Source organism: Amphiura filiformis, chromosome 4 (assembly GCF_039555335.1).
Source record: "Amphiura filiformis chromosome 4, Afil_fr2py, whole genome shotgun sequence".
Lineage (NCBI taxonomy): Eukaryota > Metazoa > Echinodermata > Ophiuroidea > Amphilepidida > Amphiuridae > Amphiura > Amphiura filiformis.
This window is the reverse complement of record NC_092631.1, coordinates 50,147,780-50,174,583: the sequence shown is the minus strand read 5'-3', so window position 1 is coordinate 50,174,583 and position 26,804 is coordinate 50,147,780. Positions and strand designations below refer to the sequence as shown.

Sequence of the window (26,804 nt, the reverse complement as noted above, 5' to 3'; positions counted from 1 at the left end):
GATATAGATATAGATATAGATATAGATATAGATATAGATATAGATATAGATATAGATATAGATATAGATATAGATATAGATATAGGCGTAAGAAATTTGAATAGACGACAACGTAGCTGTGTAACATTAACTTTTATTCCGAGCTTTCGCCCTCAGGGCTTCATCAAGGCATAGGCAAACTGTTAAGTGAATAAACAGAGAGAGGATACATAAATACCAGGCAATAAATCCCTACATTACAAGAAAATATTATACAATCAAAAACCTGAGCAGACCAGAAACAATGTTCATGTACAAAGATTATACAGAAAAGGTATTATATTACAATTGATGATAGCAAAAAATTGTAAAATTATGATGCTATGGTGTATAGATATAGATATAGATATAGATATAGATATAGATATAGATATAGATATAGATATAGATATAGATATAGATATAGATATAGATATAGATATAGATGTAGATATAGATATATATATAGAATAGTCAGTCCGCGTAAAGGTCATGAAAATGTTTTAAAACGTTTTGAATGAAAACACACTACAACAATATTTTCAAATGTTATTATACTATTTTTTGTCAAATATTTTGTCAACACTTTTTACACTGTAAAATTTTTTTTGAATATTTGTAGTAGGTTATCAACCGGTAATCCACGGACCGGGGTTCAATCTCCGCTGATTCCTGATTTTCTCTCTCTCTCTCAAAATTTTCAAATGTCAGTTTGCTCGAGCCCCAAACACGTCATTTAAAGCATAATTTCTTGAGCTTGGATCGTTTATTTCTGACCCTCGCATATATTAATTTGCATCTCGCATTGTCTTACGCCCTGCTAGAGTGAAACATATAGTCCGCCTCCTTTCTTCATTATTTATAATAATAAATATTATAACTCTAAAACGAAAACTAACAGGTCCAGTACATATTTTATACTTTTTTGGTGTTGCACATCTGATACAGGTGGACAATATGTCCAAAAGTCGATGGAATTGTATCGTTCATCAAGTTCAGTCAGATGTGTTTTTAATATCGTCAAAAAGTGGCTGTTTGAATATTTGAAGCGTATTACACAAGGTTGTGAGCGTAAATTTCAAACATGAAAAATCATAGCGTGAAATTCACACTTCTGCTCACATTACAATCTTCACGGTGTCGATGCTTGTTCAAATCAGTAACACTTCATCGAGCAACATACGCTGAAGGCATTTTTCATTTAATAAGTTATTGCTGGTCTATCAACCGTTCATATCAAGAAGTCATCTTTGTTGTACCTGCCAGGAAATTTTCAATACACCTGTTCATCACATTTATATACAACAAATATGAATCTCTGGAAATTTCTTTGTTCAATCCAATTGCCGAAGGTTGTATTATGGAATGTGAAAATTTACCTCGGCGAATAAAATTCCAGGCTATTGTTTGGAGTGGGTCTTTTGCAAATTCCTAACAAAATTAGTAAATAAACATCACATTAAAAAGGGACTGCTGCTGATATGATTGCAAAAACCTGTCGTCAAATTCCTCCACTTCTTGTCCACGTAATCAATAACAAAGACCGGATCAATAGGTTTAGGATTATGATTAGACTTGGGATTAGGGTTTATCTTGCCGGGGTATGGAACCAAATGGAGGGCGTCCTAAATGTGAATAATAATAATAATAAAATAAAAGACATTTATTAAAAGCGCACTATTTCAAGCAAAGGTGGCCTCTAGGCGCTATAAAAACAGAGGTTTTAAAACAACAATAAATATATTTTATAAATAAATTGCATAAAAGTACATATAAAGTAATAAACTACAATAGATACTTGCATATAATATGTCACACATACACTGGCAATCAAGGCAATAATTAAAACATGAAAAGTTTGCTGGTAAAGGTAATACAACATCAGAACAATATAAAAAATATCAAGAACACATGAATGTATTCAAAAATATTATACAGTAACAAGCAAGCATATATAGGAGACGCAAATGGTTGATCATGTCTTAGGTATGCTGTCAAATAAACAATACGCGGATTTAGGGTTTCTCTACCGGAAGTCAATTTGTGCCGAAATTCCTTCCCACAATGCAATATGCGTATTACAAATTACAAACACCAAATCTAACTGAAGCACTTGAACATGCGCAGTGCGCATCTCGTATACTTGTTTGTAAATCTGATGCAGGAGTCAACAATACGTTCAAAACTATATGGAACTGTTCTTATAAACATATAAATACGAGCGTAAATTCTAATCATGAAAAATCATTCCGTGAAACTCATACAACTGTTCACATCTTCACGGTGCGTGTGAAAATTAATAACGCTTATCATTCAACATACGCTGCCGGCATTTTTAAATTAATAAGTTCTTGATGGTCTATCAATCGTTCGTAACGAGAACAACATTTTTAAAAGATTTTATAAACAATGACGTCATGTTGATTCTCGGCGCTTAAATGTTTCATGACTCTATTAGTGTTATATTGTGTGACGTCCTATTGTTGGTGCCGGAGATAGCTGATACCTTTATTCTAATTCTTAAACACTTCAATTCAAATAAAAAATATTAATCATAAGTATACCGAATTTTAACCAAATTAAATTCTACATTTTACAAGGAAATACCTTTGGCTTAGAATCGATCAGCTTCGTTGTTGCTATGCGCCTCCGATTTGTTCAAATTGAACTTTTCCCCTCTATCCCACAATGCACTATTCCAGGGGGGTATGACGTAGTTCATCAACCTCATAGATCGTGTGCATCCGATGGTCTTTACCAGGCCTTTGCAATTATTTTGTCTTAATATGGGCACACTGATTCCATATATGCGGATTATCGTAAAGGCCATCGATGTTACTAATTATGCAATTATTGAATACACGAGTGATGCAGTTACGGAGCGATGCAGAACATCTGTGTAAGAGATTTTGTTTTCGTTTTATTTTCAACTTCAAAAAAAAAGTGAAACGGACGCCGGTAAAATATCACTGCGTGTCCCTTCATCAGTTTTTCACCATTAGGTCTATAAAATGTATACAAAGTTAGGTTTCAATAACAGGAAACTTTTTTTGGCGACGACACCATGTCCATAAGGCATAGAAATGTTGTTTTTTGCCCCCGAAAGGTATTAGTGATCGCGCGCCATTATCGTGATGATCGGGGATTCCTTTTTTGTGATGAAGGCACCAGCCGAAATGTCCGTATTCCAGAATGTAATGAACATAACTCTGTACTCCCCCGGGAGATGATGTATTTTGCGACACTCATACCCCCTGGAATAGTGCATGATGGGAAAGAGGGAAAAGGTCTATAGCGTGTACGAGTATCGCGTCGACTCGCAAGAGCTGAACCGTGTAATATCGTGTCATATTTTAACAAGGCTAAGAGCCAATAAGGTTGCAGGAACTTTCTCAAGTATTTAAGAATAAGCAATCAATTCAGACCACAAGTCACCATCGTAATAAGCAGCATAGGAAACATTGGATTTCACTTACTGCTATTTATTTAACTGGCCATACAATATAATTTGCATTCAAAATTCATTTCCCTTTTTATAGTAACATGTTAACATAACATAGATGCTCAAATCCAAATAATGAACAGACGAAAGATTGCCAGAAGTACTGCACGACACCATCACCTACCTCTCAGTCTTTTAATTTGTGAATACTTTTAGGTGTTGATTTTGAGTAGGTGCGAGTAGATTCTAATTTCGAAATGGTGTGATGAAATGAGGAAGAATGCACACTTCTAACACGAGCTAGTTTATTATTACATGTTCGAATGTTGTATAATTAGATCTCATATTTCGTACACGGAGTTCACACCTCAATTGGTTCTGATTTTTACAGAAATACACAGAGAAAGTCGCATTTAACAGCGCAGAATGTTCCACCTCCCGACATGCCAGGAAAAGTTTGTATTACTCGCGTTTAATTAGATTTGAATAATTGATGAAACGATGAAATAATTACGTTTTCTTGTTGGGGTATGTGTGTGTGTGTGTTTCCCCCTTCTTGAAATTTACTGAAAATGAAGGCGTGCTAACTTGTTCGCAATTCTATTTTCACGTGGACTACTTAGAGAATAAACGATAGGAATTTTTATTTTGACTATCCTCTACCTATGATAGACGACAGGCAGGTCAAATATTTTGAGTAGTGGATGCCGGCTGCCTATCGTTTATTCTCATTCTAAGTCAGTTAAATATTATTTTAATAACTGTAAACTATTTTTAAAGCAAAAATTAAGTTACTAGACACCATATAAGCTGTTGTTACAATGTGGTACCAATGGATAGCTATAGGCCTTCACTGTCCAGTGATACTAAAAAATATGATCGCGATAGGTAGTCCTTAGATTAGCTTAAGTCATGTGGTCGCTTATAACGTATTGGCGCTCGGTTGGCGTTTTAGTGCACCGCCCTCACTACCTCCTTCGTATCGTAAGACTAGAGTTTAATGAAATTTGGCACAGTTGAAGACTATTATAAAAAACCTAATTCTGGGTATATTTTCAAGATGTCTATCAATTTTTTTCCAAATAATTATGTATTCAGAACACAATACTATGAAAAGTAAATGGATCAAATGTTATGTTAAATGTTATGTTAAATGCTAATAAAGTGGTCAGTGGGGATCAATTAAAAATCCAAAAATGTCATTTACAGTTAAAAGTAATAATATCTACCAAATTCACTGAATAGGCAATATCTCTAATATGTTAACGGGCATTAATATTGTTAAGGTTCTCTAAATAGTTTCTATAGTTAGTTATTCTAATATTCTTAAGATTCTCTATCAAACGCAATAAAAATGCACCTTTGCACATGAGCTTGCATAGAACCAACCTCGTTTTGTGTAGGAAGATGGCGGATTAATTGGGAGAAAATTTACAAAAAAGCTCTATACAGGCGTGAACCCTAATTAACCTGCATTTTATACTAACCATCGCAGCCAGGACCAGCCCCCCAAGATTCGCAGTGGTAGACAGAGAGAAAAGAGAAAATTAGCAGTAAGTTCATTGGTGCAGGGGTATTTCAAACTAACTCATTAATTTTCATAGAGAATAGAAACTGGACTGGACTGGTCCACATTATTTTGTGCAATGTTGCTGAGACAGAAAGCTCAAGAGTCAAAATCTTCCAGTAAGATACATGCATTTACACCTTTTTAAAACTTTGTGCCGGCACAGAAGATTGTGAATGTAGTATGTAAGCACATTAATTAGAGTGGTTGTAAAACACAAATTGTTTGTATAGATGAATCCAACGAGCCAAGTCATGGTCAGGTTGGCCATTACTGGGTCCCCGGCGCACCAAGCTGGTGCTGTGACTGCCCAATTGGGTGGATTAAAGCCGCTTAAAAATCGATGTTATATTGTATTGTGTTGTAAACTTTTATCATTCTTTTGTCTACGTGTAACACGGGTGATGGAATACAGTTTAAAATTCCCGCCAAGGACGCATCATTTCACATTTCAGGTGAGATATACTCAGCGGGGACCCAGCCATGGCTGCCACTGAGGTGTAGGAATGCGTGAAATTGGATTCGTCTATAATAAGGATTTTAAATTGATAATGCAAACAAACCTTTATTTTCCTTTTTTTTTTCATTCTGACCATTATTGTGCATTAAGATTGAAAATAATCTCCTGCGTTTTTAATGTGATGCCATTGTTTGAAGCTTTTTTAAGAAAGTTTGCAAATATCATAGTTATGCAGTATGCACTGTATGTGTGAAGTGTATATAGTCCAAATACAATTCAATGTGATGCATATTTACATTTTGTCTACTGCATTTAGAGCAAATCGTCGACAAATTGAAAGAGGACATGAGGAGCTGTACTAAGAGAGCGACCATACCAGAGTAAGGAGGAGAGAGTGATTCAGCCAAATCATAGTCAAAGAAAGGATGTCTAAAACAATCGTAAAATAAAAATAAAGCCGGACATTCATGTACGATTTATTTGCATTTTTGGGCACAAATGGCTCGGATTAGCTTTTGTTAGAGTTGTATTTATAATAAAAATGGACTTAGCCCCCAAAAATATTTTAAACAACTCGGTTTGTTTAAGTGTCAGGTTTAAACAACTTGGGTCCATATAGAAAAGAGTGGAAAAGTAACGATAATGAATGAGAAAGATCAATTATCTACCGAATAAGAAGAACAATAATTATCGGCAAGGGGTATAAGGCTAAATGAAAAGGGAAATCAAGTTTGGGCCACAAAATTATGCTGATTTTAATGACTATTTAACTTATTACTTATTGGCTTTTACTGCACATTGTTTTTTCGTCACGTGATTCATATGGACTGCATGATCCGGCTTCTTTTATCTCACTGCAAAATATTTATAAGACTGTCCGGATAGTCTTGATACCGCAACATAACATGAACAGCGCCAGCAAAAGTACAAAATTGAATGCATTTATGACGACTAATATGACACACGACATGTGAGGCGCTATCGTACATAACCATCAGAAAAAAAAAAAAGTATATATATATAAATTATAATACTTTGTATAATATTCTTATGAAAACTAGGCCTACCACATACAAATGCGAACAACACAGGCAGGTCATATGCCATGTATGTGCTCTAGAAAAGAATGTAACTTAGAAGTTCTTATTAGCCGTACATGTAAGCTCACAATCAATCAAGGAATCCAAGGTACTTGATTATCTAAGATAAAGGAAATTTTAACTTTGCAAAATAAAGTATTATAATTCTGTTACTTTATGTCACATTTATAAGGTCGGAATCATCAATATATGCGATTATGCAAAGTGAGTCGTTTGTCGAGAAAATTATAAATTCAGTTTTCAATATGTGCACATTTCTTAACTTTATTTCGATGAAAACGACATCACAATTGCCTTAGTTCCACAGATATGGTTAGTTTCGTGTTGCCCCGAACAATAAAAGAAGAAGTAAAACACCATCATTGTCTATATCTCATAATTATCGAACATTGCAGTGAAAGAAGTGTCGAATCATTAAAATAACTTAAAGAAAATGTAAGCTCAGGTCCGTGGACAGAATACTTTCATGGGGGTGCGGATTTTCCAAATACAGACCTTTTAGCGTCATCTTCATTCTGACCAGAAGTAGACCTTTATTGATTTTTGAATCATATTTTTAACCAATTTCACAGAAAGTTCATAATTTGGAGTATATTTATCAACATTTTGACATTGTTGGCCCAATTTTGCTATTTTTTACAGACAAATCAGCTTTTGCAGATTTATGGAGGTGCATCGGCCCCATCACACCCAACTGGCTACAGGCCTGTGTAAGCTATATCTTGTGGATCAACAAAAATGTGGATCAGCGGGTTAGTGCTCGATGTATACATCATGTACTCGGCTCTCACCACAGTGCGGCCCAGGTTCGATTCCACGCAGTGCCATGAGAATGTTAAAACAAGCCTTCCGTCGAGTTATAATGATTTGGTTGTAAGCAAGCCTTAATTACAAAACCAACACTCCCAGTCTGTTCAAAGCCATATCATATCTTTTGCTGCTTAAATGATGTAGGCCTATTTGCAGCAAAACAGAACATGCAAAATGACGGCTGCTACCCAGATTATGTAAAGAGTGCAACAAAAACCCTGACTCTCCTCTTGTTTCACAACTTAGTTTTTCCAATATCAATTGTGATATAAAAATGCAAAAAGCTGCATTTATAATAGCCATTCATTGTATTCACAAACTTTTTGATACATTTATTTGAAGCTATGTATGAATACTAATTAATGACTTTGCATTGAAGGGTCTGGGGGATAGGCCATTATTTGTACACATGTTTTTCTCCCACCAGCCACCACCAGACTCAAGTACAGGGCAATAAAAATGGGGGGGGGGGAGCTGAATTATATATTTTCTGATTTAACTCGCTGTTTTAACTCGCCAGTTTGTTACTCACTTTATGACGTAGTATAAAGTTTTACACTTGAACTACTTATCAACTTTTATGTTGCGTGTGTCCATCGTAGAGTGTGCTGTCAACAGAAGACTTCAGACTGCATGTGAGTTTGTTTCAAACTACATTGGACTCGTGCAGTAATGCCACAACGGGTATCAGCTCTGTCATAACACTCTGGGATATTATTAACCAACGGCAGTGGGAACCCGGCCAAAATGAAACCAAATAGATGCATCATTCTTGCTTTGCTGTGTTTTTGGATACAATTAATACATGCAAAAAGTACGAAGCGAGCAGTGTCAGATTCACTAATACCAGGATTGACTTTGAATAATTTGGATCACAAGTTTGATAAGGATAAATTAGAAGAACGAGAACGTACTACTCCTCAAGAACTTACTACTCAAGATCCAAGACATCAGTCTTTTGTATGTCAGCCTCAGATAACTGTTAATGCACCTCCGTTACCTCCAATTAGCAACGGTTGCAACTGCTCAACAACAAGACAAATTATCTCACATGAGGTAGGTACACCAATTGGTAAACATTTTGATACGTCTTGATACCACTTTATTTTCAGGCTCCAACTCAACTTTTTCATTTTTATGTGTGCATATTGGCAAATTTTCAACTTTGAGCATTAATTTTATCACGCATACATTCGATCCCTGAAAGTAAGTATGTAGGGCTAATGCTAAATATGATTTCCATTTCAAAAAAAATATATAACACCGAAACTATACACTCGTGATTTAATATATGTCTGCCTGAATGTAATGTTTTTTTTTTTAATATATTGCCTTTTTAAAATAAATATGTTGTTTGACCCACATTAGAGCTAAATAATGTATCAATGACCAGTATAATATTGTTATGATTATGTTATTGTATTATTCATATCATTATATTGTTCATATTGTTATTATTTTATTATTATTATTATTATTATTTTATTATTATCTTCATCATCATCATCATCATCATCATCATCATCATCATCATCATCATCATCATCATCATCATCATCATCATCATCATCATCATCATCATCATCAACATCATCATTATCATCATCGTCGTCATAACCATGATAGTAAAAGAACACATAATAGTATTATTAAAAAAACTACTATATACACTCTCTATAATCTACATGTATTAATAGCTATGGCCCTTTCAAGAACCATATCTCCAAGGGTGAATCTAATTTTACCCACTGCAGGAATTACTCGCCACATTTTCCCCGTTAATTATATAACTGACTGACTTAGATAGGACCCAATTATGTTTATTAAGTTAAATTACTTACACGTTTTCAATGCTGCAAATGTTTGAGGCATGCATTTTTTCTTTAAAATGTCATAAAAATAGATACCTATAATTATAAAATAAACCAAAAGTGTAATTTATTTATTGTTTTGTACGTATATGTTAGGACAGAAAGTGTACTCTACTTAAATTTCATTACTATTGTGGAATTAAATAATAAAAGAAATACTTTAACATGGACATTCAGTCGTAGGTTAAGGTAGAATGCACAACAGGAAATGGTTATGATTTATATTTCAACTTTTGATCCAAACACAAATAAATTTATTCCTACCTCAAAATCTCAAAATCATTATTTTGATATCAAAAGGACATTCCTCGTATTCAAAATTCAGTTCGGTCTGATGTGATCTCAGGTCCCACAAAAATTACGTGAAAATATCGCTATCCGAGCCCTTAATAACAACATGGTGCCATCAGTTGGTATCAAGTTGTACCAAAATGTCAGTGTCCTACTTGTCATAACCGTCATGTTCACGATGTGATATCTATACTAAGGTTGAAAAAATGTTTTTAATGTCAGGCTATGGTAAGACTGATCCTGCTGTACTTACCGGGCTCCATTATATGGCCAGATTGGAGGCTTTTTATATTTTTGACTGGACTATAATATTTTCCCAATGATAATGAATTAGCACAAGTATAACATTCTTAGTGATAAGACCGAAGATAGCGTTCCATTAAGATGTTATTATCTATACGTAACAGCCATTGGCTGCCATATGTGTTATTGTTTATTATCTATTCCAAGTTCACGATACGTCAACTGTAGTAGTTCAAGTTGTAGAGTGTATTTTAATGTAACATGTGTGATGAGCAAAAAGTCAGAAGTCTAAAAATGCCACACTGTTGGTGAGGTATTCTTACTCCTGGATGTCAACTGGGAAACATGCAAATAACAATGACTAATGAGCGGATTATGTTGACAAATGATCGAGAGGTTTACAAATTAATGTAATTGGCAGAGGTGGCAAGGATGATTAGAGCCCGGGATTAGAGTCCAATCCTCAGCTGTACAATAGACGCTTATCTACAGTGTAATAGAGTATTAGGGTAAGATGGGGTAAGTGGGACAGTGGGGTAAGTGGGACACTTACTATACTAGATCTTCATTGCAGCACTAAATCCACCAATACGATACCGCCGGTGGTGACTTACCCCATTGCAAATATATGTATGTTATAATAATTTCACTCCTCAATATTAGAGTTTATTATTTTGGTATTTGAGGTGCGGGAGAAGCTTGAGACCAACACTACCTTGATGTGGCGCCCAACTTTGAGGAATAAATACTTATTTATTACCAAATTGTTAAAAATCTTTGCTGAGAATTAGGACTGTGACAAATTGAGAGATAATATATTTCAGAAAGTCAGACGTCTAAGAATTCCACACTTTGGTGAGGTATTCTAACTCCTGGACTATTTCTCAAAAGTCACACAACTGATGGGGAACATGCAAATGACACTAAATAGGGTATACTCAGAACATGTGTATATAGTGTATGTTAGAAGTATGGGTAATTGCCTAGTTAACGTCGTTGTGTGAAAAATAACCGGCCAATATTAAAAGTACTCTTCTATAATTCTAGAAAATATAGTTTTGTAACATGTCCTAAATTTTAGCTAATTTAGATGTTTGGAAATATTCGCACTTTGGTGTTTTCGTGTATATTATAGGTAATAGTACATTGCCTAGTTAACGTCACTGTGTGAAAAATAATTGGCCAATATTTAAAGTACTCTTCTGAAATTCTAGAAAATATAGTTTTGTAACATGTCCTAAATTTTTAGCTAATTTAGGTGTTTGGAAATATTCGCACTTTGGTGTTTTAGGAACGATATGTAAACGACAGATAACACCAAAAAATATGAAGAAATTATTTCCAAACCGTGTTACGGCCTACAGCCATTATGTTTCTCATTTTCAAGAATGTGGTTAACAATATGCACAGTATTGTCTCATTTCGTGAACAAAGGCCACACGGTAATTGTTACCTTGCGTTTGCTTTATAATCGTTCACCCAACAACTGAAACTATAATACCAGCTCATTGCTCATTGCACAGGTAAAACAGACACATGTGTGTGTGGATTTAACCAGAGAAGATCTGATGTAACATAGTTGAGCTGTTTTCAATGAGTGTTATCTTGGTTTAATAGCTTTTAATGGGGTTTAAGTCCTGTAAAGGTCGTGGTGATTTCTACTGTAGACATGACTGCATCATGATACTCAACATATGATTCTTAGGAGATTATTATGACAATGATCGAGAGGTTGACAAATTATTCTTTGGTATGACAAGGAAATTAATATACGGTAATTGGCAGAGGTGGCAAGAATGATTATGGTAAAATGTAAAGGGTGTTGTGTTTCAGCTAGACGTTAGACGATATAGTAACGAAAAGATAAGAAGCGTTTGGAACTTAAACTTCAACATCAATCATTAAACACAACTTGACATTAAGACAAACTTAGCGGGAACACTGACCGATATCATCTATTGCTGGCTACATAGTTTACCCAGTACATGGGTGTTCGAAAGTTCTGTGTTGAGACTGACTGTTTTGAATACAGTGGTTTTCTTAAATTTTCATAACATAACTTTTGCGACTATGGCACACCAAACTGTATGCTCGTATATACAAGAAATCGGACCATTGTACTTATTGAACGTTTTACCACAAACATTACGATACTCTTTGACAAAATGTGTACAACTGCAACTCCGATTCAAATTACCGGTCTTTATTATTTGATTATAGGCCGGTAAGTTTTTGAAAAAAAACGCAGCCTGCTAAAAATGAGCAAAAAAAACCCCCAAAAAATAAAAAAAATTTCACTAAAACATAAAAATTCTCCACAATCAATACTTTACTAATGGTGTATACAATAATGCATGAAAATTAAACACGCAACCGTGGGTCTATTGGAACCGACAACATAATTTGTGACATTACAGTTTTTCTACAAAGAAGTATGGGAGTATGGGGGGACCTATTATGCAAAATTATTTAAAAGATGTGTAGCGCCCTCTGGAATGATAGGGCTTTTAACCGCGGACGTCCACCATATCAATTTGTAAGCGCTCTTTAGCTAGGTCTTAGTTCATTGAATTTTCAACCGTATGACAAAACAGGCGAAAATAGTAACTTTTTGCACAATATTTGCAATTTAAAGAGAGTTGGCCATTGCTCATTTTAATGAGGCTATGGACAATATAAGTGTGCTCTTTCATTTAATGACATAAAATTTGAAAAATATTGTAAGGAACACTTGAGGTTTTGACTATAAAAACCTACATTTTGGTCAAAAATTGTGGTCGTTTTCAACAAATTTACCACATTAGCCTTAATTGCTATAAACATTGAACTGCGTTATCTGTTGACCTAATGAGAAAAAGTGTGTTTTTAGGGGGAAGTGTTAGTTTCCGTTCCATACAAAAAAAACACTTCTGATTGGATGAAGGGAACACTTGAGGTTTTGACAAAAACCAATCACATGAACAGAGGCCTATTTTCTAGCAAGAAGCTAACACAGCTCTTATCCTCTGCACTCAACCGTGTAGTGCAATCAAAGACTATGTAGAGACAATAATTCACTGCTTGCTTGGAAGCTCTTTGACGAAAATGTGTACTCAGGTATATCGAGGTGGAAACTGTGCATAGATGGTTTATAAGAGAATCGTTTTTGTATAGAAACCTTTACATATGGGTGTTTGTGTGTGCACATTTTATGAGCCACCACCATTGCTCTTGATAGTCAGAAATGCCGTCTTCACAACACTTGGATTGGGCATAGGGGTGGGTGTGTGTGGGGGTGTACATTATTCCCTCTCATATAGAGGTCTGTGTTGTGTGTTTGATCATGAAAGTACAAGTAGAATCTCGCCTTGTATTTCCATGGTTTGATGGAATATAGCCTACCTACCAAAGCAGTTGAACAAGACTCCAATAAATCTACTGATATCGAATCAGGAAATACGTGTGGTTGCAACAGGTTCACTGGAAACATTGCATTGACCCGATAATTGCGGAAAATGTTGTGAGAAAGTGAACCCTTAAATTCAGATTTATGATAAACCTAATAGATTATAATCCATGTTGGTCTATAGAGTATTTACAACCTCACATGAATCAGTAAATCAATGGGTTGATTTGGTTAGTATCTGTCTGTAAGTAAGTTTTTGCACAATATTTGCAGCCATTGCTCATTTTAATGAGGCTATGGACAATATAAGTGTGCTCTTTCATTTAATGACATAAAATTTGAAAAATATTGTAAGGAACACTTGAGGTTTTGACTTTTAAAACCTACATTTTGGTTAAAAATTGTGGTCGTTTTCAACAAATTTACCACATTAGCCTTAATTGCTATAAACATTGAACTGCGTTATCTGTTGACCTAATGAGAAAAAGTGTGTTTTAGGGGGAAGTGTTAGTTTTCGTTCCATACAAAAAAAACACTTCTGATTGGATGAAGGAACACTTGAGGTTTTGACAAAACCAATCACATGAACAGAGGCCTATTTTCTAGCTAGAAGCTAACACAGCTCTTATGCTCTGCACTCAACCGTGTAGTGCAATCAAAGACTGTGTAGAGACAATAATTCACTGCTTGCTTGGAAGCTCTTTGACGAAAATGTGTACTCAGGTATATCGAGGTGGAAACTGTGCATAGATGGTTTATAAGAGAATCGTTTTTGTATAGAAACCTTTACATATGGGTGTTTGTGTGTGCACGTTTTATGAGCCACCACCATTGCTCTTGATAGTCAGAAATGCCGTCTTCACAACACTTGGATTGGGCATAGGGTGTGGGGGTGGGTGTATGTGGGGTGTGTGTGGGGGTGTATATAGAGATATGTGGTGTGTGTTTGATCATGGAAGTACAAGTAGAATCTCGCCTTGTATTTCCATGGTTTGATGGAATATAGCCTACCTACCAAAGCAGTTGAACAAGACTCCAATAAATCTACTGATATCGAATCAGGAAATACGTGTGGTTGCAACAGGTTCACTGGAAACATTGCATTGACCCGATAATTGCGGAAAATGTTGTGAGAAAGTGAACCCTTAAATTCAGATTTATGATAAACCTAATAGATTATAATCCATGTTGGTCTATAGAGTATTTACAACCTCACATGAATCAGTAAATCAATGGGTTGATTTGGTTAGTATCTGTCTGTAAGTAAGTTTTTGCACAATATTTGCAGCCATTGCTCATTCTAATGAGGCTATGGACAATATAAGTGTGCTCTTTCATTTAATGACATAAAATTTGAAAAATATTGTAAGGAACACTTGAGGTTTTGACTTTTAAAACCTACATTTTGGTTAAAAAAATGTGCTGAGATAGGTCGTTTTCAACAGATTTACCACATTAGCCTTGCTATAAACATTGAACTGCGTTATCTGTTGACCTAATGAGAAAAAGTGTGTTTTTAGAGGGAAGTGTTAACCAATCACAGAGGCCTATTTTCTAGCTAGAAGCTAACACAGCTCTTACGATACTATGCACTCAACCGTGTAGTGCAATCAAAGACTGTGTAGAGACCATTCACTGTTTGCTTGGAAGCTCTTTGACGAAAATGTGTGCTCAGGTATATCGAGGTGAAAACTGTGCATAGATGGTTTTTAAGATAATCGTTTTTTGTATAAAAACCTTTCCATATGGGTCTTTGTGTATGTATGCACGTTTTATGAGCCACAACCATAGTCAGAAATGCCGTCTTCACAACACTTGGATTGGGCATAGGGGTGGGGTGTACATTCCCTCTCATAGAGGTCTGTGGTGTATGTTTGATCATGGAATTACAGGTAGAATCTCCCCTTGTATTTCCACGGTTTGATGGAATATAGCCTACCTACCAAAAGCAGTTGAACAAGACTCCAATAAATCTACTAACATCAAATCAGGAAATACGTGTGGTTGCAACAGGTTCACTGGAAACATTGCATTGACCCGATAATTGCGGAAAATGTTGTGAGAATGTGAACTCTTAAATTCAGATTTATGATAAACCCAATAGATTATAATCCATGTTGGTCTATAGAGTATTTACAACCTCATGAATCAGTAAATCAAGATGAGGGGTTATTCTTGTTAGTAGTTGTCTGTTGCGAGACAAAGGCTCGTTGAGATCAGGGAAACCTATGTAAAGATCACCACCACCATGAATTATCCATTTTATGTTAAGATTCTGGCACACACACACACACACTACAGGCTGTATCAAAATGATTGGTACCCATCTGATGGTTATTGAAAAGCCTGTTTCTGTCAAATACAACATTGGGTTCTCTTGAAACAACCAGAATGTATAGTTGTATAACCTCTCATATCATTAACCAACAAATTAGGTGGATATTATGTTTCATTTTGGCATGGCAGCCTTGTCCATAATAATAGGACACTTTGAGTACCAATCATTTTGATACAGCCTGTATGATTGTGCAGACACATTCAGGTCTTACAAATTACGAATGACCTTTCCAGATCAGACAATCAGATGTAACATAATTTTCTGGTTTCGCTCAATGTTTCCTGGGCTTTATTCCAAAGCATTTTTTTTTAAAGTACGTAATATACTGCCAGGGATGTGAGAGCTACAGAAACACATCATCAAATCCCTAATTTAAACTTCTCTTGTCAGCAAGGATAACCATGGTAACAAGAAGAAAGCACACAATCCATACACTCAATACCTCAATGATGATTAACATGGAGCCAAAAAACGGCATTGTAGCTTTTTTCTGGCCGTCCCGCTGGACTACGTCCTAGAATTACTTTACCAATAGGCCCATTTCAGTGATTTCACTCAACTTTACGGCTTCGTAAGTCTCAAAATCTATCGTAACTTACGACATATCATAAAATCCATTTCATTAAAAAAGTAAGGGGAAGTTGGAATATCAAAAAACATTCAAGCCCGCATACTAGTAGTCAACCCCTTAGAATATCTTTATAGCTCAAACGCGCGCAATTTCATTAAACATTTACCCTTCGTATCTCAAATAACCGTGCGCAAATTAGAATACCATTTTACTATACGCTGGCGAAGTTACGTAATTAATCGGATTTATTACCATAGCAATAGGTGAAAACAATTTTGAACATATCGCGCTGAACTACAAGCAGGTTACACATATCACCTGTGTATGTCTGCAATCATAGATTGAATACAATACTGGTCTTTTCAAAGGTACTAATCTTACAGGTGCAAGTGATCAGCATGATATGGTTCAATGCAGAGGTACCGCGTGAAAATATCAGTGCAGCGGCGCGGTATATTCAAAAATTCACCTATTGCTATGGTAGTTAATCCGATTATTACGTAACTTCGCCAGCGTATAGACGTAACTTTACGATGGGTCCATGGGAGTAAATGCCTAATATCGGTATCTTCGTAAGTAATAGGGATTTACTCCCAGGGACCCTTCGTAAAATGGTATTCTAACTTGCGCACGGTTACTTTAGATACGAAGGGTTAAATGTTTAGGGAAATGGATTCCGCGAAAAGTGCGCGCGTTTGAACTATAAAAAATATTCTAAGGGGTTGAATACTAGTAAGTTTTTTGATACTCCAACTTCCCATTCTTTTTTTTTTAATTTTAAATTTTTAAATTTGTGTTTCTTCTGAAATTTTGGCTCCCCTAGATTGTTGCCCCTGGGCACGTGCCCACTGAGCCCGATAAGTCCGGCCCTACCTATATTGCCCTTCCAATCGAAACGCAAGAGGATGCACCATGTCCGTACATTTTACTGCCAATAAATATATGTAAACTTTAAATCGTTAAAATGAACTTTTACCCTCGATATAGCAATAATAATCTCGGCTCAGGCCATAAACTGTTTGGCCTCCTATCATCATTATCATCATCATCATCATCACTATCTCAGCCCAGGAGCTCCCTTATCCCTAGTTCCCATCTAATTCTTCCCCGGGATATATGTTTGCTCTATAAATAACGTAAATATTATTAATCCATAATTGAGCACCATCCTAAACACTTAAAACACCCATATCCATTTCACACGAACGCACCTATTATCATTAATATATGTAATTTAATTCAATTTAAGCATAATTTGATAAGCTGCTAAATACTCTATATATTTTGGTTTGCCCATAGGTTCAACGCATCGTGAATTCATGTAACTCAGTGGAAGCAGTGGAACCTTCTAAACATGCTAAACAAGAGAGTGCCACTAGCCAGTTGCAGCTGTTACATCAAGCTGTTGCTGATCTGACTACGGTGTTAAAAGCTTTCCAGAACCCAGCTGTTCCAGCACCAGGTAGGACCCATTCCAGAAGTGATCTGTTAGTGTGTTTGTTGATATGTTTACAGAAGCAGGTTCATAAGTCCAGATTTATTGTGTCAAAGGTGTCTTCCTCTTCCCTGGTGAGGCAATCATTTTAGAGACATGATAAAGATTATGATAATAATATCCTTCACCTTGATAAGACGGAAAGCGAACTTTTTTTAGAATTATAAACCATGTCAAAATTTGTATTTTACTAAAGTCCATCTGTACGATACAATTTTACTTGCAATCACTAGGATCCACACCAATCTCATCCACTAGTACGTAGTTCTTTAACCACAATGCATTTGCACATTCATTGAATTACCTTTGAAAATTTGGGTACAAAAACTCATACTCTGCAACTTGAGGTCAAAATGTTCACTATGATTGTTTAATTGAGGTTATTGAACAATGTCATTGGGATGAGGTCATCGTGGTCCATAGTGAATGGATGGTATTGAATCGCGTAGATGGGTGTATAGTGATGAAAGCGATTTTTAAGCAAGCAATATCCTGTGCAAAACAGTAATATTTTTTTTTAAAGTGCTCTATTCCTGTTCAACACTCTGCAATATCAGATGGGCTTAAAAAGTCCAGTAACAAATCAGATTCCAGGCGGCAATATCAATATCTTCAGTAGTTACAGAGGCACTAAAATCCCCTTGTTTGCAGTGTGTCTGATGGTATGTTGTATGAGCCCTTATATTGTACATGTAGATAAACATTTTAAGTCCGTAAGATTCAAAATCTTAATTCCTGTAAGCTCAAAGCATAGGTTTAACTAGTTCATTATTTATACAAAACACTATTAATCTCCTTGAACAGGGGTCTATTTCACTAAACTTTTAACCCTTCGTAACTCAAGTAACCGTTCGTAAAGTTACGAATACCCAATACTAGACGTAACTTTACGAAGGGTCCCTGTAGTAAATCCCTATTACTTACGAAGGGTACAATTCGTAAATAGGTTTGAGTGAAATGGAACTTACAACTCGTCATAAGTTACGAAGGATTTCGAGACTTACTAAGCTTCGTAGAGTTTAGTGAAATGGACCCCTGATATATGTACATATTTTTGGAGCGCAATCTGTTTGTGCTCCAACATCTGTGATAGATTGTGCTTTCTGTTGGTATATGCCTGTAAATTTAGCTCACTCACCCTCTGGGATTCCAGGAAAAATAAATAGCACATCGTTAACAGATAAAACATTTATCATGTGCATCGCTTGACTGAACCTGCAGCCAACCGTGGCAGCCAGAGGTGAAGTTTTGAGCATAGTCCCAAAACAGTTGCTATTCCTGTGCAATCCGCTTTGGTTTGACATTCACACGCGTATGTGTATGCGTCGTTCGTTAAAAAAATCCACATTGAAACCCTCCCGGGAAACCCTACAGTGGTATATGTTTTATGGGTATTCTCAACCATATCAGTTATTAAGTTAAGTTTGGTTTGGCCATACTCAAAAACAAATAAGTTTCAGACGATAAAGTCCTTTGTGGGACACCCTGTAGATGCCAACATTTGAACACATAATATGCATTAACAAATCGGGTAGAAAACTGTGTTTTGATGAAAATGCTTGTATGCTTGTCGTGTGTGGACAGAATTATCTCGTACGGCTACCAAACAAGTTTTTAAAAATAACATTCTACTTGGCAATAACTTGGACAGGACATGTTTCGGATGTTATTTCAAACGATAGTGGATAGCTAGCGTCATATGCTAAGGGCGTTTTAACGCCATGCAATAATACATCAATTTACCTGTTTTCTGCTCAGGAAACGGGGACACATGCTTCCAGGGTCTAATATATAGTGTGAGGATGTTTAATTTTAATGTATAATTATATTTACTGAAGTAGCTACACCCGGACAACATCCATGTATAGACAGTAAAAAGGATGCTTTTGTGGTGGCAAAAAGGGTGTGTAAAACAGCAATTTCTTTTCAAAATATAAAATGATCTGCAAACAAAAATAGTTCAATTTGATCACATTAGCTTATGATTATTTAATAAACATGGTTTCTGACTCCAACAGGCTCACTTCAGCAAGATTATGTACTTTCATCAGCCTATAGCATTTGTCTTTGTTGGATTTCTTGTGATTTATCTGGCTCTCTTTATGCAAATTAGGTCTCTGAAGAAATGTATTATTTGTGCATTGTTTTAACTACTGTCCCTGGTCGCATTATTAGATAACATTCATTTACCAGGTTTCCTGTACACATGTGGTACAGGAAAGAGGAGTTACTAGACAGTAAACTTGTGGTTATTGGTTTAAGGAGTAGTCAAATCTACATATCTTAGTCATTATGTTACGAATCACGAAAGAGGTAATCAGTAAGCAAATTGTGGCAAACTGGCAGTGGCTCAATATATTTATTTTTTAAAGTTTTGAGTAAGATTTATTAATCTTTCCCTAGATAAGTCCTTTTCCGAGGGTGAGCTTTCGAAACTTTATCGAGTGCCATCTTCAGAGCAACTAAATAAACATGATGATGCGCCTTATATACATTAGGGGAACTGTCAACAGGACATGTCAATGTGATTGACATAAAATGTCAAGAGGGGGATGTCAATATGATCATGTTTATTTAGTTGCTCTGAGGATGGCACTCGCTAGAGTTCCAAAAGCTCAGCCCTCTGAAAAGTACTTCTCTTGGGAAAGATTCTTTTTTATTCATGTTTGCCGACCTAGAGTACCAACTAATTTCAAATCGTTTTCTTAAAGTTTTGTTGGTATATATCTCCGCTATATTGTTTATGCAGATATATTCCTAAATTAATATTGCTGCTTTGCTCGGCTTGTGTAGCTGCAATGTCCGAAGTCATGTTTTTTGGATATGTGTATAATGTCTGATTCTACATTCCAATAGGCTTTTTAAGCCTTTTAAAAGGTTAATAATTGGGTGTCTCATATATACTCATACGTCAGACTTAGTTGCTAAAAGCTCTTTACTTTAAGGGGGTACTACACCCATTGATTTTTTTTTTGCATTTTGTTTGCATTTTGTGAAGAAATTACAAAAAAAATTGGACAAAGTGGTATGCAAAATGAAGGGCAAATCTTCTCGTTTTATTGGTGGCATCGGTATCAATGTAGCTTACATGCTTTTGAAGATAGAAGCCAAAAGGAGGTACATCACTGATGATTTAAATTCACTTCATTTTGGAAAGCTTACTATAAACGGATTTCGTTAAAATTTTGGATATGTGTTGCTAACACATTAGGGAAATAATGTTGATATGTAAAATGGGACTAAGTGGTCCCTGATTTCTTTTATGACTTCATGAACTTGGTGCTCCACAACTATCAAAAACGAACCGGTTAAAATGCTTCTATTTTCAATGTCGAGCTATATTTTGTATTTTGAACTTGCAACACTATGTCACTGAAACTTAATTAAGCCATAGGTAACAGGTTACCACAACCACACTACAGCAATGTTGAAAAAGATTGTATTTTTTGTCACCTATACCACCATATTAGGTAGTTTTCCGTAAGCTTCATTTTTGTGATTTTGGTAACTATTTTATATTTATTTGCCCAATCTATCTCAACTAGGCAATCTAAATTGTACTCACCATTTACATCCCAAGGTATTTTAGTATATCCACCTCACACATTTCCATTATATATCCAGTAACAGACAAAATATCAAAATTGATGCCTCAGTATGACATGTATGATATCACAGACTATCACATGTATTCAAAATTGATGCCTGAATTTGACCTGAACCAATTGACCTATAACCTGACCTTTGATGACCTTATAGCCTTTTTTAATCTCTTTTCCTAACAACACATTATAGGAGATACATACATGGTGTAGTATTAAATTGTCTATGTGGAAGAGATTAGGCGTATTTAATTTATTCAGTGTTATAATCAGTGAGTACATTTCTATAGATAGTATAACAAAGGATTTAATGTATTCTATTCATGTATTCTACTTGGACATGTTCAATAGAATAAATTATGGATTGTTATGAAACACACATCTCAGTTACCAGGATACAGTAAACAAAAAATATATAGGGCTAAAATGACTTACTAAAATGATTTAAAAACACGTTGTATGTAGATATATTTTATAGTTCATGACATGAGGTGATGAACATATAAATGTACTTTATAAATTTGCAAGAAAAAAAAGAAGAGGGGTACTGATGAAAATCAGGTATTATTCCCCCTTAATTGTATTAAAGCCATAATGTACGATTTATATTGACCTTTTTTTTTTAAACCTGATTTTTTGGCATATTTGTAATGTTTGTAATGCTTACACCTAAGTGGATTCAGCCCAAATCATTGTGTCTTTAGGACCATGACAGAGCAAGTTTGAATTAAAGTCATATGACTTCAATTAAATCCACATAGTTAAGCGGCGCGGCTAAGATAGGAAGTTTTCTTTCATTTTACCTAATTAGTTTGGCTTAAATGACCAGAAAACTTTCAGTGACAGTTGTTACTAATAATATTTTACAATATTTGGCAAAGGATAACCAAATAATTAAACTTTGACCATTGACCGAAATCGTATATTAAGGCTTTAATAACCAATTCACTAAACACCAGCAAAACTACAATACTCGAACAATAAGCAAATATAGTCAAAATCAATTTTCGCTCAATTTGATATTTATTTGCAAAGCACCAGTGACCTGTATGGATTTTGTAAGAAAAGTGTCCAGTAGCGTATAATGTAACATAAGGCTATTGTAGTTTGAAAAGAGGATTCTCAGGAAAAAGATAAAAGATTGCATCTATGGACTGTGTTAAATTTCATTTCACAGACACCACAATGCTCAAGGGTGCAACCGATTCCTGTATGTCTGTGTTGCTACCATAACACCATGAAATAGCATTTTCTGCGATTCAGAAAAACAGTCTTGAATTAACAAGTACTAGTTACACCCTGATGTTACTTGCTTGTTTTGCTTTTTAAGTAAAACAATCTGGAGTTACTTGCATGTTTTGCTATTACACCATTAAAAAGAACATGAAAGGAATTTTGTAGTCATGCAAAAAGAATAAAACTCATTTTACATAATTTCTGTGAAGGTGAACATGGTGAAGTAAGGACCCTTTCAGATTGCCTTTACCGAAATATCGTCAACTGTGTGAGTTTCTGTCACCCCTGGCAACACGGTGCCGGCAGCTGAACTTTTCCGTTTATACGCTGCTTGTCGAGTGACGCAATTTAACATTAAGTGGTTGCTGAAATCTACAGCTTAAAGGATCTTCACACAGTTGATTGTAAGACCTTATGTTTTATCGCTCTCAAAAATCACAAACTGAGAGAAATAGCATATCGAATGAACGAAAGTACACAAGCTATGTCAGGTAAACGAAAGATATAGCCTGGAGGTTCTGCTCTGACTGACAGATTGACAAAGTTCTGGTAGCGATGTTGGAAGCAGTATTAACTGGCTCGTTCTATGTATATAAGTTTAAAATGGTAAGAATTCGTGAATATAATTGGGGAAATATTTCTTAGCTATTAAAATTCCCTGGGAAAATCCTAGCTAATTTGACAGTGGCTCATGCTTCGTTGATACTGCATGGCACAGCTGAACTTGCCGATTGATAAAAATATGGACTGTTGACCGTCCACATGGTCCATGATTGATTTTACCTTAGCTGCCCTTTAAATGTGCTAGTAGCGTTACTTCAGGGGTGTGAGAAGGTCCCAAATTCGGTACTATTGCGATCAAAGCGATGAGAGTCGTTTCTTAATCAACATCAATATCAGTAAAAATACAAAACAACTATTACTATATTTCTCGGTAGAATCATAATTGAATTTTGAAATATCACAAAAAATATTATAAAATTACATTAACACCCTTCAATATGGGCGTAACTCGAATTATTCACAGCCGGCACGTCAATATACTTCTTGTCTATATAGGATACATGGATAACATTTTACAACATACTTTAATTTAAAGACTACGGAATTGATTAATTAAAAGCTCATCTCTCCATGTTATTTCTAGGGCTTTACCAGGAATCGTGAAAAAAAATGTTTTAATACACTCGTGAAATGATATTAAAGCAAAATCCATTGGAGGTTTATCAAATGAGGAAGCTCAAATCAGTCTAAATCATATGCTTACAATTTGAATCTGTTATCAGTATGTTTAGTTTTTATTGCCATGGTAATAATCGTATAAACAATGTGTCATTTCAGTCTACTTTAAAATGCTAAATATACCAATTGAAAAGATGTACAGACAGTAGATATAAGTGTGTCAATGGCATAAACCTACTATACGTCAGTTCAGGGATGAGTGTCACTTGAATGACAAATTTCAAAACATACATTGTAGATAATCATTGTTAAGGGACGCACCATTAGATATTATCGGGGGGCCATGGAGTTAGGGTCAGGCAGAATTTCGATGGCAAAATTTTTTTTCGCTGCCTTTGGAGGCAAATTTTTTTTTTTCGCCACCTTCAGCGGCGAAGTTGTCTTTTTTCAATTTTAATGTATACCTTTATACAGAGCTGGGTAGGGAAAATTTTTTTTTTTTACTCATCAGTGAGGCTTTTTTTTTTTACTCATCAAGGAGGCAAACTTCTTTTTTTTACTCATCAAAGAGGCAAATTTTTTTTCAAAAAACTCCCTAGCCTCCCCGATAATATCTAATGGTGCGTCCCTAACTTAGTTTTTAGTTGACTACATACTATTTAACCTTTTGACCGTTTGTTATTGCCCTGTAAATGGTGAAGGTCAATTATCATGATTATAACACTCATAAAGTCAGTATAAATTATCTATATGAGGTACTATCAATAATTGTTGTCCTTTTGTGAAGTTGTTATAATCAGTGTTTATAACTACAATCACACCTGTGTTAATACCGATGCTGTATTTTATTCCTTTATTTAAGACACTAAACAATATTGTATTCAGGCATTTGAGCTGTGCCCTATATGAGCTCAATGTTGAGTAATTTTTTACTAAACTGTTGAGATCCTAGCGTATAGAGTTCCAACTTCCGAGTATTTTACGCTAATTAAACTAATTTAATTGCTATGATACAACTTGTGTAACACTATAGTCGAAGTGGAATTGAACTGTAAGCCTATGATCTATCTAGAACATAATGTGTATAAATAGGTAAATAAACACTTCATGATAGTATTAGTATAGTGATTTACTTTCAAAACTGTTTAACTGTAAATGACCCCTCCACAGGAAATTCCCGCAGACATAAACTATTATGACCTTGAAAACATATAAGTCAAGTTCATTGGCTGCAATTATAGTCTTGTTTATTATATGTTTTGACAAAATATTTTGGATACATAAAAGATGTTCTATTTCATTTGCCAATTTTTATCTGTTCATGGTTTCTGCTTTAATAATTCATCACTCAAGCCTTTTTGGTCTGGATTCTACTACCATGACTATTGCAATTCACAATAAACAATATAGCATCATTGTGACGTTAAATAATCGTTTGGACAACTTTGCACAAAACCTAAGAAACGAACATGTACAGAACATTATACGGAAAATAAATGTAGGTCTTATGGGGTATGGTGTTTGAATCGGGTTAAAGGAAAGCGCAGCAATCATCATAGGGCTCTTGTCAAACCCACACATTTCCTTTACTTAACATCGGTAAAAGACCTTTGGGGAGAACTATTGCACCCGGAGAGATAGCAAACACATATCAATAATGTTTATACTTTGTTTTTAAGGCTGTTACACCAATCTTGTGCTTTTATTTCAGATTATTTCGATTCTTGATTGACTGGAATTTTTTTGATACCCCTTAAGAGTGAGAGAGGTTAGGGGCTAAGTTTCAAATTTAAAAGGCAGTGTTGGCGTTGGATATAAATTATGGCAGGGCAAACAGGCTTAATATTTTTACAGTTTTGCGTTTTATCATGTATGTAGCTTTTCCCAAAAGGTCTTGATAAAGTCACGAAAAGTACATTTAACTCGAACGACAAGAGCTGTCACCAAATGTAACATTTATATTATCATTACGAAATCGGGATTTCGAATTATGAGTTGATACCCTCTATGCAGCCTTCCTTATCGTTTTATCCCAACACAACGTGAATGTAATCATATTCAATGCAATTTCAATGGCAAGGTCCTAAATGCACAAGGCAACGCACCAATCATGCCAATCATTTGCCAATTGGCAACAAATTGCAGGACCGCAATATGATAGCGAAGATGTTACGAGGCTAATGATTTGGGTATCGGTTTCAAAAGGTGCGCAGATATTTCCATAAAGTTCAGACCAAGTGTTTTTGATATCTTTGTTTGTCCCGAAACCATGCGATATTGTTACGTGAAATAAACAAACTTGTTTGGGAACATGTCTGTGGGAATATGATCCCTTCTTATATTATTGTGTTCTGCGTATCTATTAGACAAGTGAAGGCATGGGAATGAAATAATTACCATACCAGGTGCAAACGATGTATAGTATTAAAGGGATTTTCGACCTAGAAATTATAAAAGGAAGTCACTTAAAATCGTTGATAAATCGGGATAATAAAGAAAGTAGTAGTATTATACCGCTAAACTATATCCGGCCCTAGGAAACATAGCTCAATTGCAACTTTTTAAAAGAGCAAAATTAAACGTCACTGTACCGTTTAGAATGTGTAGTGTCGCAATTCTGGTGTATAAATGGTATAGATAGTTTAATATGACACATTGTAAGTCTCCCGGTCCATTTCACCATTTGCGAAGCTTTGTATGTCTCAAAATCAATCGTAAAATCCATTTCACTAAAGTGACTTACCTTATTAAGCGATCGGTACCCGTCGTAAGTAATGGAACTACGAAGGGACCCTTCATAAAGTTACGTCCATCAGTAAACAGTGTTTAAGGGTATTCGTAACTTGCGTACGGTTACTTGAGTTACGAAGGGTTAAAAGTTTGGTGCAATGGACCCCGGGTTAAGTCCTAAACCCATCGTAAGTCTCACACGTCCCATATCCATCGTAACTCTTTCATAGGATTTAAAATGACAGTGAAATTGACTCACGGTAGCGCAACATATAACAATGTTATTTTCAATTTTAGTAATGGGCTGCAAATTTAGTCAATCTGTCAATCAGCGTGTCGCCATTTAGAACAATTTGTCAATAAGTACGCTGATATAAGAAATAACAAAATTGACACGCACAGTTTGTTTCCCCTATTCCAAAGGCACAGAGGAGGTTGTATATTGTCAAGTTTCTAATAAACC

The 26,804-nt window shown here is 35.3% G+C and overlaps 1 protein-coding gene across 1 annotated transcript in view; it reads left to right on the top strand.

Moving 5' to 3' along the window:
• The first annotated feature begins 7,986 nt into the window (after positions 1–7,986).
• The window catches only part of LOC140151021 (microfibril-associated glycoprotein 4-like), a 78,024-nt gene continuing 59,206 nt past the window's right edge, over positions 7,987–26,804 (top strand). Inside the window, exons 1-2 of the mRNA XM_072173211.1 lie at positions 7,987–8,453; positions 17,396–17,558. Of these exons, the coding sequence (XP_072029312.1) occupies positions 8,145–8,453; positions 17,396–17,558 (472 nt within the window). The 5' untranslated portion in view covers positions 7,987–8,144. The remainder of the gene's footprint in view (positions 8,454–17,395; positions 17,559–26,804) is intronic.